A 19,009-nucleotide genomic window follows, 5' to 3' on the forward strand; every position below is an offset into this window, starting at 1 on the left:
CTAGCTTTCCAACAGAGCTAAAAATGTTAGTGAACAAGTAATTTATTTTTTTCCCATTTTTTTATTTTTTAAACAAATTCCAACATTTTAACAGCAGGGCGCTTTCCATCCTGTATCTGTTTTGCTTTCCTACTATTTTTACAGATCTACGGAGCACATGCTGCTTTCCCAGACTTCTTCCGCAATTCCACGGTGAGGTGGTGGAAGAGAGAAATCCTGGAGTTCCACAACAATCCCACCAACCCCTTGAGAAGCGTCAGGTTTGATGGCCTGTGGATTGTAAGTGTAGGAATTCACTAGCAGAGGGCCATGTTTCACAGTATATGTACTGCTGTTGAGGCTCAGAGGGTATGTGGCGTTAAATTAAGTGAAGTACAAACAAATAGGCTGGAGGGAAAGTAAGCAGAGCACCAGGCAGAACCTGAGCCCGCAGCCAAAGGCACCACCTTTGGCTCTAGGTTGTGCGCTTGCACTGCCTGGGTATATTGTGACTTTCCTCCTCCACTGTGACACTGTTTGCACAGGGGAAACAGAGCCCAGACTCACTGTTCTGGAAACACTTTGCGGCTCTCTGTCCCTGCACCATGCCACGTGTGAACGTGCCAAGAAAACATGGAATGGCAGACTGAGACCGCAGCTGCAAGAGCTCCTGAGGACTTCTACAAGGCTTCTTGTTTGCAATTTAGAATTTAGGGTGTTTTTTAGCTTTGTAGCAAATACAATCGGGTTTTGCTCTATGTTTTTAGGACATGAATGAACCGGCAGCTTTTCTAAATGGTGTCATTGACGGCTGTAGAAATGACCTCCTAAATATGCCACCATATGTACCTCGTAAGTCTGACCACTCCTTAAAATAGTTCTAGGTCATTCTGGTTACTGTGTAATTCCTTCTATGGTATATGCAGCATAAATGCCTCAGGTTAGGTATATGAAACCACAGCTCCTAACTGAAAGTGGCCCTGAGATTATGGGCACGCTTCAATTCCATCTGTTTCGGTCGGAGCAGTAACTGCACGGCACTTTCTAAAAACAAAGTTATTTTCACCTACTTGCCTGCATATGGATTTTGATATCTGTTTTATATCTAGTTGCTTTGCTTTAGGCATGGCAGAGAATGCAGTTCTCAGTTTTGCAGTTTTCTCAGATGATTAATGCAATTAATTAAAAATTTAGTAAATATCCTTGTGTCTCCTCTCCTTACCATTTGTATATACAGTCAAATACTTGAAATACTTCACTGTCTTAGCTTGGCATTAGATAAGTACTGGTGTAAAGTAGTACTAGTTAGTAAATATTTATTAATGGTTTATTAAATTACCCTTGTTGCTTACTGTTGTCTTCGGTTATTATGAATAGTGTGTCAGGAATTGTCAGGAAGTGACTATTCAGACGCAGACCATACCCCCCACCACACCCATTTTTCTGTTTATATGGATGATACGACAGTGTTTACAAAGATTTGGAGTATCTTCTGAATTTGGATATACTCTGTTTACTCTTTGAGCCTCTTCAGTTACAGCATCTGTAACTAAGCAATTAAAACATTCACAGACCCAGATGCCCACATAGGAATATTAGAAATATTTGGAAATGTTATTTTTATAATTAAAAATAAATAAACGACAGTAAACATGCCTAAAAGAGACCGAACGCCTAAGAGATTATGAAAATTAAGAAAAAGTAACTCAAATCATTATTGAATGTTCACTATTAAAAAAATAAATATTTTTGTTCCCTTTCCATTAGGTTTGGGGTTCCGGTCAGATGGCTTAACTGTCAAAACTCCATGCATGGAAGGTCAACAATATCTTCCAGATGGTACGCCAGTTAGACACTACGATGTCCACAGTCTTTATGGATGGTCACAGACAAAACCTACCCTAGAGTAAGTGGAGTTTCCATACTTGCTTCCTCCCTCCAAAATATGTTACAAATTAACATTCCGTGTCTATATTCTTACGGCCAAAATTCTCATCAGTTTATTTAACATGCCTGAGAAATCTTCCTTTTCGTTCTGACATCCTTGATCCTTCACTTGGGGATTCACTCACAAGGAGAATGGAGAACAGGTCTGAATATTCTGATCAGCTGGGAACAGTAATTACTCAGGGATAGTCTCCCATAATTACTAATTATGTTTAATTAAATATAAGTCATTAGAATTAATAATAATTAAAACAGAAAAGGATTGCTGTCCCTAGGTTGTGCCGGGACAGCCTGGTTTACTCCTAAGGTTGATGCTGTTTCAGCCTTACACTATACATCCAGTGGTGGACAATGAGCACAGCTTTTTAACAATCTCAGTTTAAGAAGGGCTCAGTTATGTTGTCTGTGTAAAACAAACTGAGTAGCAGTGAAAGGAGGAAATGGTGACTTTTAAAATGCAAAGTGTGTGCATAAGGCTTTCCCTTTCGGAATTTATTTTCTCGGTTCCCAGGCAGACGCCGTTATCTGTGCCTTTCTGAATAGCACCCCGGCCTCCTTTAGATAACGTCTGATCTAATGATAATGTATCTGCGCTCTTTCATTTCCCATTCAACGAGTAAGCAGGGAAGAGTGTTACTTTATAGGTCTTAACGACCCTAAAGCCCTTGGTAACTTTGATATTACCATAAAGGAAGAAAATACCAAGGCTGCTTGAGTTTTCGACTGAGTGGCTGTTGCATTTGGCAGCGTGCCGTGGCAGCGCTGCCAGTCAAGGCAGGAGCGAAATTGCTGACAGGACAGGAGGGAACGTCTGGTACCTCTGCTGTCAGCCGAATCGGGGCGACCTGGGCGTTGTGAGCAGACACCAGTTGGAGAGCACGAGGAACATGGCCGTCTTTTCTGTGTGTTACGTGTGAACTCAAGTGTAGTGAAAGGTTTCCTTCTGTTTTGAGAGGTACCATAACAGAAATGACTGTGATAAATTACGCAGATTATACAGATATTCTCACACTTGAGATGTATAGAAAAATGAGAGATTAAAAATGAAACGTCCACATGTATCAGCTCCCCAGTTATTCTTTGGTATTGACTGAAGGAGCACTTGTGCAACTGAAAACGTGTTGTAATATGACTTATTCTAATAGTAAACCACCCAAACAGGGAGATTGTTTGCAGGCCAAGCTTGCAAAAGCCTGTCACGTGAAAGTGAACCTCAGGTTTTTTATGTAACTTGATGTCATTTCGGTTCCCCATCCATTAGACAGAGGGAGCTTCTGGGTGTTGCCTTAATGCTGCTGTTTGTAAAGAGGCTTTTGCATCGACCCGAAAAGTGCAGAATACAGTAACCATGTGGAGTTTGATATCGAGCTTTTGACATGGGCACGGCTTTGGCTCAGTCCTGCAGCAGAGAGCTGGCACCTCGAGTCAGCAAAACACTCGGGCCTTGCTCACCCTTGAGCAGTTCCATGTGCAACATCGACTTTCTGTACATTTGAAGTTTTTGCTGCAATTTCCAAAGCATTGTGGAAGTTTTGTGATTCAAGCAGAGGCAGAAACTGTTTGATAGTTTGTTACAAAGAAATAAGAGATAGCAGAAAACTTGCTGTTTGTCTTGGAAGAAATAATTACAGCACATTAGTCTAGTTTAATTACTGCGGTAATTTAAGTGACTTGTGTATTTTTGCTGTAATTATAGTGTCACTAAAGCTGCGAATCCTGTAGAAAAATAAATAAATAGTGCCTTATTGAAGCAGCTGTTTAGGCAATTATTGTGGAGCTAGCACTGGAGAGCAGTGCGATTTAATCAGCGAGGCTTTCTCACTAGTATTGTGGGTGAGGTTTTGGCTGTCCTGATCCACAGCACGTGTGCAGGGCTGCACAGGGATCGTTCTCAGCGGAGCAGTTATGCACCCGTGCCGGTCCCATGGCATCGACCGACAGCACCTGCTGCAGGGAAAGGTGCTCGTGTCCTTGGCGGGGCAACGACAAAGCACAAATTCCCATGAACTCAGTGATTTATTTTCTTTTTTGCCTAAAGCTTACTTGATTGCCTTTGCAGGTATTTTGTGGCAATGGCCAAAACCTTAAAAATTATATTTTTTTTTTAAATTATTTGAGGAATGGGGTTACTTGGTGAATCGGTTCTCCATCCAGCTCACCCACACCAGGGCCACAGGAGCTCTTCTCCTGAGTCATCAGCAAGCGAGTCTCCCCTCTCAACAGCAGCGATCCTGAGCAAGGATTTAGGGTTTTAGTGCCAGAGCATCCTGAAAAGTCCATGACGCTCCTTGCCTGGTGCTACATGTTTCCTTCTATCCCCCAAACCCAAGCACCTGTACGCATCCTGCCCTGTAGGGTTTTTTTGCCTCTAATTTGGGAAAGACAAATAAGTCTCACCATCCTCAAAAGGTTGCTAACCTCTGGTTGAAACGTCTTCTGCTTATGAGGAAGCCAAACATGATCAGACCGGCAGGCCAGCTAATGCCAAGGTAGTCACACACATTGGTGGCCACCCCTTAGCTGTAAGACCCGTTACCTGCTGCGAGCAGAAAGCTTCTGGTTTAATAAGTTTGCTTCTAGACAAAATCCATGTTGGTCATTTCATATCAATATTATGTGATCTTGGTGTTTCCAAAGTGACTACAGATCCATGACTCAGTTTTTTGTTCCAATACCTTTTTAGCAACTAGATTCATACTGACAGGTCCAATATTTCTGGCACCTCTATTCCCCCTATGCTATTTTTTCGTATGAGTTTTGCTAAATTATTTTCTGTTGCCCCAATTTTTCAGGTACTTTAAGAAAGGAATTACGTGCCCTGGAACACATCGTGGAGCCCTTAGAAAATGTGCAAGCTGGGCTACATTTGTATTTTCCCATACAGTAATTAGCCTGAGCTGAAAATCTGAATTTTAGCACCTCCTTGTTTGCCAGTCCTTTCCAGCTACAGATTGGCTGAGTTTCTCTGCATGTGTGAATCACAGTGAACTGCTGTAAAAAGCACATCTGGATTGGATGCATGCATATTCATGCACATAATGCTGCCCCTTGCTATGAAAACACAAGCCCTTATGTTTCTTTTCACAGGAACTTATGTAATAAATTCTCACGTAATATTTCTCACTTTTTTTGGCTATTTGCAATGTCAGCGGTTTGCAGAGTGCCACCAAAGAGCGTGGGATCGTTATCACCCGTTCCACATACCCCAGTAGCGGAAGATGGGCAGGACACCCGCTCAGTCACAACACTGCAGCTTGGGATCAGCTAGCTAAATCGATTATTGGTATGTAGAAGAAAAAGGATCTGTATACAATTTTCTGTGCACAATGATTTCTTTTCCTTCATCTACTTGCTTTTAGAATCCACGAGGTGTTAGCTGAAATAAGCACTTTAGTTTGGGAACCAGAATGTGTGGTCAATTCCTCTTTCACTACTTCTTCTTTGATTCTGCATCACGTTCTGGGAGCTCTTCTATTCCTTTGGGATCAGCCACCTTCGTGACCTGTGTCCTGCCACTCATTTCTTTGTTGGCTCCGGACCAACCAGCTCCCATCTCTTTCTGGTGCAGAAAACCATGAAATCATCTGTGTTTGTTACTAGTTTTCCTTCTCATTCAGCCTTACGGTATGTATTATCTATGTAACCCTTAGCATCCAAAGGGGAAAAAATCCCAGCTACTAATGTTGAATTATTTTTCCTTTCAGGTATGATGGAGTTCAGCCTCTTTGGAATACCTTATGTAAGCTAATGAGTTATTACCTTACATTTAATTATCTTGATGCTGTACAGGATTTTCCAGTGTGCCAATCGGATCATTTTAAAAATTTCAGACAGGAGCTGATATCTGTGGCTTCTACAATGACTCCGAGTATGAGCTGTGTCTCCGCTGGATGCAGCTGGGTGCATTTTACCCGTATTCGAGGAATCACAATCACAAAGGAACGAGGGTGAGTCGCAATTTCTAAATGGTTGTTAACGGCTGGGCCTTCACAACACGCATGTCGAGACCGGCCAGAACGTCGCACAGGCCGGCCTGCCTCAGAAATAGGGACATTCCAAGTAAAACGGGCGAGAAAAGAACACACTTGGCTCTTTATATATATATAAAAAAGTCTTTATTTATGCGCTCGCTCTGCTGTGAGCCTCCCCCTCACCTGGGAGGTTTTATGCCCAGCGAGGGGCTGCTCTGGGATTTGGACCGCTTGAAGGAAGCCTCTTCTAGGTTTGCCCTGGCCAAATCAAACACCTACGTGTTTTCCCCTGTGAGCCTTTTTTATTTAAATGCACTACACGGGCAAGACTAAAATAGAGCCCTGTTACAGCAAACACACGTAAAGGAGCAAAACTGACCTTGGTGCTCTCAGCCCTAATTGCCCATAATTGTACAACAAATGAGAAAATGGAAAAGTGTAATAAGATTCTGGAGTAACACTCAGCACTTTCTGTACTTTGCACATTCACCACCATCAGATACTGTATTTCTTTTAAGTAAAAAGGAAAATAATTGCTGAAATGCTGGTCTGTGCTGGCTAAGGACTATATTGTAGAAAGCTGTAAAACAAGATAACTGGAAAATAAAAAAAAATGGAAACAGCACTTCTATTCCAGTTAAAGCTTCAGGTCTAGGGGAGTAGAGCTATTTATACGGCATATATCAAATGGATTAAAGTCTCCTTTTCAAAACCCGTGTGCTTTATCTCGCAGCGGCACACCTTTCGATAGGACTTTTAAAGCCTTTAAAAATGCAGATTCAGGGTTATCATGTTGCTTCCAGTCTTACCCAATTTGCCAAGGTATTGTTCAGTCCATTTAATAGAGACTGGAAGTGCTCCCTGACATCAGTCATTAGTGCTTCGCTCTCTTCTTGCAAGTCCTGAGTGCTGCCCTGCAGAAAAGAGGGATCGTAAATTATGGACACTGCGACGTGTCACGCGTTTGGGACACTTTGCATTAAACGGGTTTTACCCTACTCCCCCCGCCCCAGGTTTTTCTCACCTTCCCTCTTTCTCGTTCCCCTCTCAGGGCTGACAGTGATACCTACTGGTTTTAGTCTTGCTTACTCCTTAACTGAGGAATAAATAGATGAAGGGGCTCTGGTTCGGCGGAGACATTTCTGTGGCTTTTTCTCACTATCTTGAATTTAGTTTTAGCTTTCCTGAGGAAAACCATGCAGCTTGACTGACCACGGGCTCTTCTCTTCCAGAGGCAAGATCCTGTTTCTTGGAACTCAACATTTGAGGAGATTTCCAGGAAGGTGCTGAATATAAGATACACCCTGTTACCCTACCTCTACACATTAATGTACGACGCCCACGCCCACGGCAGCACCGTGATCCGCCCCATGCTCCACGAGTAAGGGCAACTCCTTTGCTCTCCTTCTCAGGAATTTCCACTAAAACCTCTGTAGTTGCAACCCTCTGACAACAAAGTTTTCTCTTTCTTACAGCAATTTTTATTAAAAAAAAAAAAGCACGAGATTGAGAACATGAGCTTTCCACATCAAGTCTCACTTGAGCAGCACTAGTTCTCCATTTTTAACTATGCAAAATTGAACACTTTATTCGCTACGCGTAATATTTAAATTTTAAAACTCACCTTTAACCTCTTTAGAGGCAGGGGACATAGCGCTGGACATATGTAGAATCAAAAAACCAAACATTGCAAAAAGACCTGGACAAAAATGTTAAGCAAAAAAGAGGGAGTTCTGCCACAAATCATGAGAGTTTTGTGGGGAACAATGGCAAATTTTTTGTGCGTTTCCAAGCTGATAGAGCAGATGTTCTTAAAAAAAAAGTTGTTAGACACACCAAGACACCTTTGTTCCTTGTCAGGTGGGCACTACCTGCAAAAGCTTTAAGACCTTCTGTTGTGGAGTTAGATGTGGTCTGATACCCACGTGCATGCCTTGGCTGAGGAACACCGAGCTGTTTGCACATACTGACGTGCTGTTTTCAAAGCAACTGGCCAAGAAAAAAGTGGCGCCGACTAGAAAGTGGCTCCCAGTCTGTGCACCACCTAATCTTCTTAGGGCTAACACCGGCCAAGCACAACAGACCTTCTGAGCTTTGTGATCTAAATATACTGGAATGCAAATGCAAAGAAATGGCAAAAAAAAAAAAAAAAAAAGAAAGCTAATTAATAGCTTGCATTTCTCTAATGAGTTTCACATTAGGATCTTCATGCATTCCTGGTAAGCATTAATTGATCTATGAATTATTAATAGTAGAATAAAGCCGAAGAAATAGCAGACACTAGGAAAAGCAGATTCAATTACTGACCAAAATGTCTTAAAGCAAGAACATTTTTGGAAAAGTTCAGTGCCCCATGGCCGGTCATTATTCTGTTAACTTGCAGGTTTGTGGAAGACAGAACAACCTGGGAAATATATGAGCAGTTCCTTTGGGGACCTGCACTGCTCATCAGCCCTGTGATGCAACAGGTACATTTGTAAGCACTTACACAATCAGTAAAGTCACTTTAGCTACGCTTCAATTTGATTTAAGGTACCTAAACCACGTATGTTTAATTCCAGAATGCTGTAACAGTGAATGCTTACTTACCCAACGCCCGCTGGTATGATTACTACACAGTAAGTCAGTTTAAAAATTGTATTTTATATGTCTTCTTCACAGTGCTGTTCAGACAGCAGCAGGGGGTGTGGTGAGGTGTGAACCCTCTCTCTCGCTTTTACAAAGGTGCATTCAGTATCAGTTCTTACCCATATAAAATCTACTCAGCGGATAAAAAATCCTTCATTCCTGTATAATAATGGATAATAACACATCCACAGTTAGGGTAAATTAAAAGGTGAAATAACACCTCTAATTGTTAGTCCTTCCACTGACTTTTTTAATCCTCAAATGATATACGGAACGTCTTTGCTGGAATGGAGAAAGACAAAACAGGTTCAGCCGCATCACCTTTCACAGAAAAGAAGAGAAGATTTGGTAACAGCAAGAGCAGGCATAAAAAAAAAAAAAACCTTTATTAATTACAAGTTTGGATTTCACCTGACTGGCACCTTTGGGTCAGCTGTTGCCACTTATGGTCAAGCCAGTTTTACAGATCCAGAATTTAAGAGTTTCTCTTAAAAATATTAGGTAGTTACTCTTACAGTAACAACTCCTAATTAATCTGTCCAGCAAAAAATTATCGTTTCATTCTAAAAGAACCCTGTAAAGTGAGAGCAATTCAGTAGAAGACTTTTTAAATTTTTTTCGCACATAGGATGAAGACATTGGCTTTAGGGGACAATTCAAACTTCTACCAGCTCCTTTGGAACATATCAACCTGCATATTCGAGGTGGATACATCCTTGCTTGGCAGAGACCTGCTAATACAACTTTTTACAGGTATGAGTAACTGAAATTTAAAATGTAGTTTTGCACGATTCCATGGAAATACTACCAGTCCTCAGAGAAGCTCCATGTATGACAGCGCTATAACTTTATGGCTGGGTTTTCTTTTTAGTTTCCTCCTAATGGTCTCCTTTAAATTCCTATGGGCTTAGGAAGACAAGTATAGGAGGTTAATTGAGTGGCACACAATATTTCTTTAAAAAAAAATCTAACATTTGAGAAGTAAGACATGTCATTAGCCAAGGAAATTGAGAAAAAATTACTGTGTTTTCCATAGCCGAAAAAACCCGATGGGACTCACTGTGGCTTTGAATGACACTCTGTTTGCAGACGGGCAGCTTTATTGGGACGATGGAGTTCGCATTGGTACGTAGGATGCTTCTTGCCTTCATAAAATCCTTTTTTGCTGGGAGGATGGTCAAACAGTGCAATAGGTTGCCCAGAGAGGCTGTGGAGCCTCCACCCTTGGAGATATTCAAAGCCTAAATTAAAACAGACAAAACAAACCCCAGGAATATGAACTGGGGAGAGATGAAACAAATTACAGCAGTCCTTGAAAACCAAGCCAAGCTCAGGAGCTGACTTAGAAGCTTTTCTGTCTGCGGTTTTCAACAATAACACAGTTGTCAAGGTGGAAAGTCCAAGCTGTAAGAAGCGGCATGGCTTAGCCATGGCTTTGGAAAAGAAGAGCTGGTGGTTGCTTCTGCCTTCGAAGTCCTCAGGGTAGAGTGGGGTGTTTGCGGAGGAGCATCAGGAGCAGATGGAAGTGATGGACTCTGGGCAAAGCAGTCACATTTCTGGAGGACATATCTGAACATGCTCCAGAGACAAAACTGAAATTAAACCTTCAGATTAGTGTAATAGTAAAATGATTTTTCCTGATTTAAACCGCATAATGCTATGATTTATAGCATTAACATGGTGTGTAACTGAATCTGTGCCCTGGACCCAAGGCAAGACAGATAACAAAGATTTGTCCTCAAACCTATGGGAACCATAACCACCGATTGTGTGGGAAGCCTCAACTAATTTCCTCACCATCACTAAACGCAAACTGCCGTCAGATAAGAGATACTTCAAAGCCATTTGTCCTTTCCATCCAGAGTGTGTTACCCTGGTAGTAACGACAACCCATCACCCACGGCGGCTGCAAGTAATTCAGAAAACGGTGGTTTTTTGCATGATGCTGCACAGGGAGGTTTGCAGGGTCTGTTATTGTGTCTGTTGGCGTGCTTCACATACAGCACCGCCTGTTAGCACTGGACTTCAGCAATGATGGCTCTGTTTGTGGAAGTCTGATGGTAAATGAAATTAGGGTCGATTCCAGGGTGCATCTTGCCAGGATGCCTGTGACCTGGTTTTTGTAGTGCAGAAAGGTGAGAACCTGCAATGCCCGTGATCCTCGGCCCTGCTTTGAGTGCAGTCAGTGCTGAACAACGGGACTGACCAAATACACAACAGCGACTTCAAAGAAGCATCAATGTTTATCATGGTCATGTGTAATCGGGCAGCGAATAGAGGTGGATGTAAGAACTGACTCCCACGCCTTCTTCAGTGAGAAACATTCTTCTCTTGCTGGTCTTAACGCCCTTGATCTTCCTAATGCTGTTTGATTGCCTGCTTTTGTATCTTACCTCTAAACTGTTCTTATTTTGTCCTAATTTAAACAGCATGCAGCATAATGAAACCATTTTATGGGTAAAAGTATACATCTTCTGGAAATACAGAACTTTATTTATGCATAGATAGACAAACCATATAGTTGTGTCTAGTACACGGACACAGTTCTTGAACTGAAACTTTGATAATGTGTTCAGTAAGGTGAATTGTGAATACATTTTATTTTATTCTTTCATTTTAACAGACGCATATGAAGATGGTGTATATCTGCTAACAGCATTTACTGCTAATCAGGTAAGTAACGTTAGCTCACATTTTTGAATAATCACTTTAAGTGATTAATATTATATTTCTAACTATTGGTATTTTAATGGGACTTCGTAATCCTAGATATCCCAAACTAACAGGAAGTTGTGCTCACGACTGAATAGATTACATGTAATATGATTAAACTGTAAACAAATTTAAGAATGATTCTGACGTTATCAATTATAGGGTATATTGTACAGTGTATATAGCGTACGGCATATGGTCTGAAAGTACAAGTTTATTTCATAAATAATTTTTATAAAGCGAAAGCTCCTATCAGTGCAGAACATCTGGAGCACGTAGATGGGTCAGAACAGCCACGCCAGGAACGCCAGCCCTTGCTGGTGAGAAGGCAGATGGAGGTTGCAGACAGGGAGCTTTAAGGACAGAGGAGAAATATCTCTGCCCAGCAAAGAATTTGGGTTTCTTCTCAAGAACGGGCAGCTAATGGGAATTGTTCCTAATTCATCCGGCAAGCTCAACCTCTTCCTTGCTGTCCTCTACCTTGTTGTTCAAGCTATGCCGCTGCTCCAAAAAGAAAGGAAAGTTCACAGGGTCAGAAGGAGGGAAACTCTGTTAGTAGCACGTTTGCCCGTATTTGCTATAGAATGTATTTACTGTGTGCAGTCTTAGTTCTGGAGCAAGAAGCAGAATACAGAGGCATTGGTAACCACAAAAATAAATCATTCTCTAAAAGAGCAAAGGCGGGGGACAAGTCCTGCCCCTTTCATGAGCCCTACTCGTGCCCTCCCATCGACGACAAACCAGAGATGTGCTTGTGGTTACGAGTCACAAACCCGAGCCCCAGCTCTCCAGGCCTCGACTCCCATTCCACAGAAACTTCTCAGCACCCCGCGGGATGGCTGCGGTGGCCGCGCCGCTGTGCAAAGCCTGCGGGAAGCAGCCTGGTGGGAGAGCAGGGAAAGCGGCTTGGTCCCAGCCACAGCTTCGCACAGCAGCTGGTGCGCAGTCACCGCCCTCGGTTCGGGATTGCTTCTTCTCTTTAGTCTTCAGCACAGAAAATCTGGCACGCGCTCCTGGGTAACAAAGTCAATGAACAGGAGTGTTTATTTTAAGGACTGGCATTTCTAGGATGTCGGGTTTCAATTTTTATCATAACCAGTTGAATAGCTGTAATTAAATTAGATGGTAATTATATGGACTTTTGATTTAAAGAAATTCTTTTTCTATTGTAATAGAAAACACACTTTGTTATTTCACTAGATTTCCAGGGTGCCAGAGTGTCTTCTAATTTTATACACACTGTTCTTCCTTCTCGTTTAATTCTGTCTTTGTCAAATAGCAGGATGTTAATTGCTAAGGAAGAGAAGTTTGTTTAGCTACTATTCAGTATTGGCAGTTGCAAGGAGATTATAAAATAAATGCACCTTTTCCAGCTCTTACAAAAAAGTTGGTAAGGAAAAGCCTTATTAAAAAGATCTTGAATCAACCAACAATGAAAAATACATTAAAAGTAATACCCTCTGAACACTAAATATGGAGAATTATGTCATAACACATTTCCACGGGATCACATATGGGCTGTGAACCAGCAGGGACCATCTCTGGGCTCGCTCTCTGGAGACCTGCTGGCCCTGGGTACATCCTAAAGAAACCTTGTGCCTGTAATCAACTTAAAATCACAGCAAACTGAAATGAGAGGGGCCCTGTGAGTGCTGAGGGAGATGATGGCGGTGGAGGAGCTGTTCTGGGAGGACGTAAAGCAAGGAGAGCAGAGCCTGGATCGAGCCTCATAGAAGCTAGCAGATGAGGCTGCGACAGCGGACGAAGGGTTTCTCCATGCAGCACTTGCTGCCCATGTCAGGGGTTAAGAGCATCTCCTTGCTTCGCTCCTCCCATCTATCAGCTGAGTAGCAATGAAAGACACAGGATCTAGCCAGATTAACAATGTGAAGAAAACTGAAACCTTCAATACCTGGAAAAGAAGTAATGTACAGGTATTTAAGAAAAAATAAATTTAAAAAATAGGAAGAGAGGAAAGCAAGTGAAAACCTCAAATGGATTTGTACCAGTCTGATGACAACCACCAATATTTTTTTATTTTTTTTTTCCCTTTTCCTTTCAGAATATTTTAGATATCAGGGTTTTGCATCACGGTTACACTGATCCAAACAACTTAATGTTTACTGAAATCAAAGTCCTGGGGGTGCCCACCCGCGTTAAGCAAGTGACCGTATCGCAGAACGGCAGGACGAGCGCATCGCCTCACACCGCAGACTACAACGCCGCCAAGAAGGTGAGATGCCGTTTGCGTGTCGGCTCTTAAATGTTTGGTGATTCAGCTGTAATACTGTATTTAAAATATGTTTCAGCAAGATACATAAGCCACCATCAGGTAACGATTCCACAATACACTGTTTAATACACAGAAAATATTGTGCAGTAAGTGTGGTAGAGCTCTTAAGCATAGAAATTACTGTTGAGGAATCCAAACTGCTTCTGACAGTGGAAAAAATGGCAGATTTTGGTTTGTGCTTGGTTTCCACTCTTCCTAATAGCTGACTTGCGACCTGTGAGGTTTGAAGGAAGGAAAAGCATCAACAAGTATTTTCATAGTCTCTACGTGACCCCGTTGTTGTCAGTTTTGTCTGACAACATTTTCATTTCCCAGCCCTGTTTGCCTACCACCATTTCTTATTCGGTCATGTCACGTTGCGGCTGTGGGCCCTGCAGCACAGGGTTCCTACTCATCCAAGTCAAATCCCGCTTCTTCTAAAGCTATTGGCACACCTTCCACCAACTTCAGAGCACCGGGGGTTCCATCTGCATGGGCCGTGCTGTCCAGGGCATTACCCCTTCCCGCTCCCCCAGGCCCTGTGGAGCAATATGGACAGCACTGCTGAGGCGTTCAGTCTTGCTGCTTTTCTGGCAGAGGGAGACGGCCTAAACCTCCTCTGTCACCAGGATCGTACTACCCTCCCCTTGAAATTCAGGGCTCTGATAAGTCTGGTAAGTTCTTCCTCTCTTTCCTGGAAAGCCAGAACTATGTAAGTTCTGTATGTAGCCAAAAAGAGGAGCTAAAAATGTAGAAGAGAATGGAAGCGTTTCATTCTGCTGTTGACTTTTGGATGGGAAAAAAAGGGAATTCATATGTGCAGTTGAATTACAGTATGTTCCCAGTTCTGCTGCCTTTTTAAAATTCTTTTTTTTTTTTTTTTTTTTTTTAAATAACAGGAATCTCAGCTCTAAAAGGGGCTCTGAATGAAGAGAAGGGATCAGAGCCTCATGATCAGAAATCCAAAAATCTATGCTGTTAAATTATATTTATAGTGATACAAACAGAAAAGCAAATCAAGAAGAATAAATTCTTGTAACTTAAAATGACAAGCCGCTATCTCTACCGAACACAGAAAAAGCCATGGGTCTTCAGGGCAGTTACTAATTGTTCATTTTGTCTGTTTCATTCACAGCTCCTGACAATCACGAAGCTTCAGCTCGAATTAGGCAAAAACTACACTGTGCAATGGAGCTAAAATGCCTGCAAAGTAACACGGGCCGTACTGCTGAATTTTCTCATTGTTTTAAAACTATCTTTCAATTTTTCAATTTTCAAAGCGCCTCTCTGTCATCTCAGAATACTTTTAATTGTTAAAACATACTAGTTACAGTCAGTTCGCATTAAGGTATCACGCGTGTAAAGCAGCCACCTTTCGGTATGGTTGAAGGCTAACTACAAAGTCTCCACGTGATGCAAAATCTGCATTGTAAACAGTATGGCACTTCAGTCTAACCTCATCTTTCAAAGCTGAGAACTGAATGCAAAACTCTGTGTTTGCTCAGAGTAGAATTTCTGGCTGACTTCATGCTTGCTGAATTTTGTGAAAAAGATACGGTTGGTATTACTGCATGGATTTGGGGCCGTAATTCTGCCTTCATTTAACTTCCATCTTCCTTTTAATTATGCTCATGTAAGACACTACGATGGAGAAGTATCTAAGGCCAGATGAAGTAAAACTAAATGTTTTCAGGTTACTGATTTAGCATGAAACGTTTCAAGTTGTTCATCTGTAAAACACTAAGACACTTGCAAAACTCATTTGAAGTTGTTTTTTTTTGTTTGATTTTAGCCAGACGTTTGTGTTCCCTGGTGTTTTGAACTGAAGTTGTAAAATTGAACGCGAAGTTGCAAGGTTAACTAATGAGTGTTGGTCTCCAAGTGTTTATTTGACTGCGGGAAATGTTGGTGTGTGTTTACTGTAATAGTAATTCATGTTAAAGACTCCTTGTGTCCCAAGTGTGCAGCATATGATCTAAACAGATTGGTAAAGCATGTTTACAGCTAAATTTGATGGGAATAAACTGCTGTCAGTGGTAGTAGTAATCTTTAGTGACTGTGCTTAAGATTCACTTAAAGGATTCCTTTTGGCTTTAAAATTTTGTGGTAAAACAGCAAAGTAGCCGTCATCTCATAGGTGGCTCAGCGTAATTATAGAGCTGAATTTATGGAAACCTCCCTGTAAAATAATAATGAAATTGGCAATTTGGAGAAAATCAAGTGGGACTAAAGTTACCATTTGGACAAATATTTCTGTCTGAAGGAACGAACGGCGCTGTTTCTCCAGCGCTAGCTGCCCAAGTAGGCAGATGTAAGGACGTGTCCCATCGCTGCCGAGAGGGGAGGTGCGGGTCACCAAGCCTTCGCTCCGTCCCCTCTACGTTACGTCCTACCACTTTGTGCCCACCCGACTGACGCGCGACACATTAAGAACAGCCAGAGGCTTCCAAGAGCTTATTTTCACCATTTTTCTTACTCTTTAGTTTTGTTTGAGGAACCTTGTTATTGTTTTCTCGGCTTCGAGAGGCTCAGCACGTCAGCTGAACTACCCGTGTTCCAGCCACAGGGGAAGGCTGTTATTGAGTCCCCGAGATAATAATTCGTGAGGAACCCACAGAGACTGAGAAAGCACAGCTTCAAACACGGGGCGGCCGCCTCAGGGAGGTGCTCCCTGCTGCGACCCTTCCATCCCGCAGCTCGTAGAGGTGCAGCCCAGCAGAGCCTGGCCCACGGCTCCCTTCTGAAACAGGGCGCCCCGAGAAGCTCTGTGCTGAACGCAGGGGCATTTCTCTGCAGGCCGACAGCAGCTCTTCCTGCACGGCTCCTCCTGGGGCCAGGAGCACGCACGTGTTGTGAAACACCCCCTGCTGCAGCAAGTCCCCTAAAAGTCCGCGAGCCGTGCTGAGCAACGGGGCGGTTTTCAACAGAATTGAGCGAGCGGCCACAAACATACTACTTGGGCCGAGCACGGGGTTTTCTGACTATCGCTCTCTGTGTATTTTGACCTTCTAGCACTAAAAAAAATTACTCGTAAAAGAGCGTAACAACCCCCAGAGATCTCACACGCTCCTCCTGCCCACTGCTCACTGAAGGCCCAATATCTTCTCTGCAACCCATAAAGTTCTGCTTTCAATATCCTTTTTCTGAACTTTACTGGCTCTTGTTCCGTGAGGTCTTAAAAAATAAACCCAAAGAAAATGGTGCTTGTGAAATGTCATGAATTTATTTGGTACATTAAAATCTTCAGCTAACTCTTCCCTACACATCTATTATCATCCATATACACATCTATTTATCCATGATATATAGATACAAAACCATAACATGCATATATACATATATATATATATATATACATGCGCTTTATTTCATCATTCATAAGCAGGCTTCCTCTTTACTGATGCTTTGAAAAAATTTTAATACTGTTCAGGTTTCTAGGGAACTACACCAGAGAGCAGCCAGATGCAAACAGGACCTTACGCTTTTCTTTCTTGAAAAACTGTCCCAAGCTTTAAGTAGCTCATCCCAGAGCTGACCCAAACCTCATGGGAACCCGCTTCTTTCTGCGGGCTTTGGATTGACTCCTGAAAGATGAGGTCAGGTTTGTAAAAACCTGTGTCTCCTGCCCCTGGCATGGGTCCCAGCACGGATCCAGCTTCATTTACCAGAGGAAAAAAAAAAAGCCTTTGAATCCCTTGGTGCAGACCGAAAACACAGCCTGGAGATTGAATCAAGGTCAAGTAACAGGTTAATGAACCTCATAAACTGTCTCGCCTAGCTGTGTAATTAGAAGTTGGAATCAAACAAAAACTTTGGCATTCCAGCTGCTTTCACCTCGGCATGCAAAGGACTTGGGGAAATGTAGCCACGTACAGCAATCACACTTAAAAGCTAAAGGTGGTCGTGCAGATCCCTCCGGCTTTGGCAAACACGCTGCTGCAGGACGAACAACCGCGTTCCCGCTATGAGACAGCAGCGGACACAGAGAAAAATGCCCCACGAATGCCCCTCCAAACGACAGCTTTTCAGGGACAATCCTGACTGTTTTAAGGAATATAAAACATCTCTTTACCCACGTAACAAACGGTTGACTAATGAAGGCGCTGTACGAGCCCGAGCTGTGCTCCAGCCCCCCCAAGTCAGCCTGATGGCCCTGGTGGAGGCCGGGTCCGTAGCTCCACCGCAAATCGAGAGGAATTCCCACCTCCAGCGACAGGAACGTGCAGCACCTCGCTGTACAGAAGCACTTCGCACCCAACTGTTAATTCCTCAGGCGGCCGCGTTCGCCCTTGTGCCCCTCGCAGCCGAAGCGAAGGTGAAAGCGCGCTGACGAAACGCGGCGCGTTTGGGTTTGCCAGGCCAAGGCGGGGTTTTTTTTGGCCTCTCCGACCTCTGCTAAGAAAGCACCGCTTTTGACCTTAAAGAGAGCAGAAAACCTGCAGAACTGGGCTTTCATTTCACGGCTTTTCCTTCCTATTTCTCAGACACCAAGCACAGCAGACCTCTCTGCAGCCTCCTGCACCATTTAGTGGTTTAGCTCTGCATTTCCAATACGGTTACGTGGCTGCAGCAGTGTGTAGCACTCAGAGCCCACTACCTTCCTCACGCTTGGAAAGCGGAAGGATCCAAGAATCCTTCAGTAATCCAACACACAGAGCACAAGCCTGGAAATAGCTGGGAGCTTTCCTTCTAGCAACCACGACACGATGCGCACCATCGAGGTGACAGCTCCGTAAATTACAGCCTTGCCAGATGAGTAGCTGCAGGGCACTTTCAGAGGAATCCCCTGTAATAACCAGAGAGTGACTGACCTTAAACGGATTCCGACTCAAAACCTATGGAAACAATAACAAAAATACCAGCGTTTCCAGGATGCTTTTGGGCCAGAACCCAGTCTCCAGGGTTAATTCCTGCAGTGTCATACCTGGTATTACCACTATCTAGGAAGAGGACAGAAGCTACAGATTTCAGGGGATAGCTTTGTTCTAGCACATGCTACGTAAACAGTGGAGTTTATAGATATTTCTGTTTTTCACAGACTAAAAAATAGTCGGTATGCTCGTATTTTTTGCCTTTTGGAAGATGCTGTCTCACGTTGCGGCTGAAGGATAGAAGCAGCGAGCTGTTCGAGGTCTCCTCCCTCAGCTTGGATCTTCTTCCTCCAAGCTACCGCGTTTTGAAAGCAGCTCTTTCACTGCTAAAAAAAATAAAGAAGTGCCCACTTATGGCAATTTACAGGAAAACCACGACTAACTAGTGTGGGAAGGAAATTATAAAGCATCAGCTCACATTTGCCTTCAGCGTGGCCCCAAAGGATTTCCAAACGGGGCACGCTCTTGCTCTGAAGGGCCTCTCTCGGGTGCAACGTATACGAGCGAGCGGATGGGCTGTCTGGGGGTGGAGGATCTCTGCTGAACAGGAGCAGGTAGCTAAAGAGACATTGACGGCCCCGAAATTACTCTTCTACTAATGTAAAAGAGAAAACCGAGTCACACTTGGC

At 43.0% G+C, this 19,009-nt stretch overlaps 1 protein-coding gene across 1 annotated transcript in view; it reads left to right on the top strand.

Moving 5' to 3' along the window:
* The window catches only part of SI (sucrase-isomaltase), a 49,518-nt gene extending 34,811 nt beyond the window's left edge, over nucleotides 1-14,707 (top strand). Inside the window, exons 34-47 of the mRNA XM_086468338.1 lie at nucleotides 145-279; nucleotides 747-831; nucleotides 1,747-1,885; nucleotides 5,076-5,209; nucleotides 5,631-5,665; nucleotides 5,757-5,873; nucleotides 7,130-7,278; nucleotides 8,281-8,365; nucleotides 8,459-8,515; nucleotides 9,154-9,278; nucleotides 9,562-9,650; nucleotides 11,149-11,198; nucleotides 13,300-13,470; nucleotides 14,645-14,707. Of these exons, the coding sequence (XP_086324464.1) occupies nucleotides 145-279; nucleotides 747-831; nucleotides 1,747-1,885; nucleotides 5,076-5,209; nucleotides 5,631-5,665; nucleotides 5,757-5,873; nucleotides 7,130-7,278; nucleotides 8,281-8,365; nucleotides 8,459-8,515; nucleotides 9,154-9,278; nucleotides 9,562-9,650; nucleotides 11,149-11,198; nucleotides 13,300-13,470; nucleotides 14,645-14,707 (1,434 nt within the window). The remainder of the gene's footprint in view (nucleotides 1-144; nucleotides 280-746; nucleotides 832-1,746; nucleotides 1,886-5,075; nucleotides 5,210-5,630; nucleotides 5,666-5,756; nucleotides 5,874-7,129; nucleotides 7,279-8,280; nucleotides 8,366-8,458; nucleotides 8,516-9,153; nucleotides 9,279-9,561; nucleotides 9,651-11,148; nucleotides 11,199-13,299; nucleotides 13,471-14,644) is intronic.
* The last annotated feature ends 4,302 nt before the right edge of the window (nucleotides 14,708-19,009 follow it).

This window comes from Leptosomus discolor, chromosome 7 (genome assembly GCF_034619465.1).
Source record: "Leptosomus discolor isolate bLepDis1 chromosome 7, bLepDis1.hap2, whole genome shotgun sequence".
Classification (NCBI taxonomy): domain Eukaryota; kingdom Metazoa; phylum Chordata; class Aves; order Leptosomiformes; family Leptosomidae; genus Leptosomus; species Leptosomus discolor.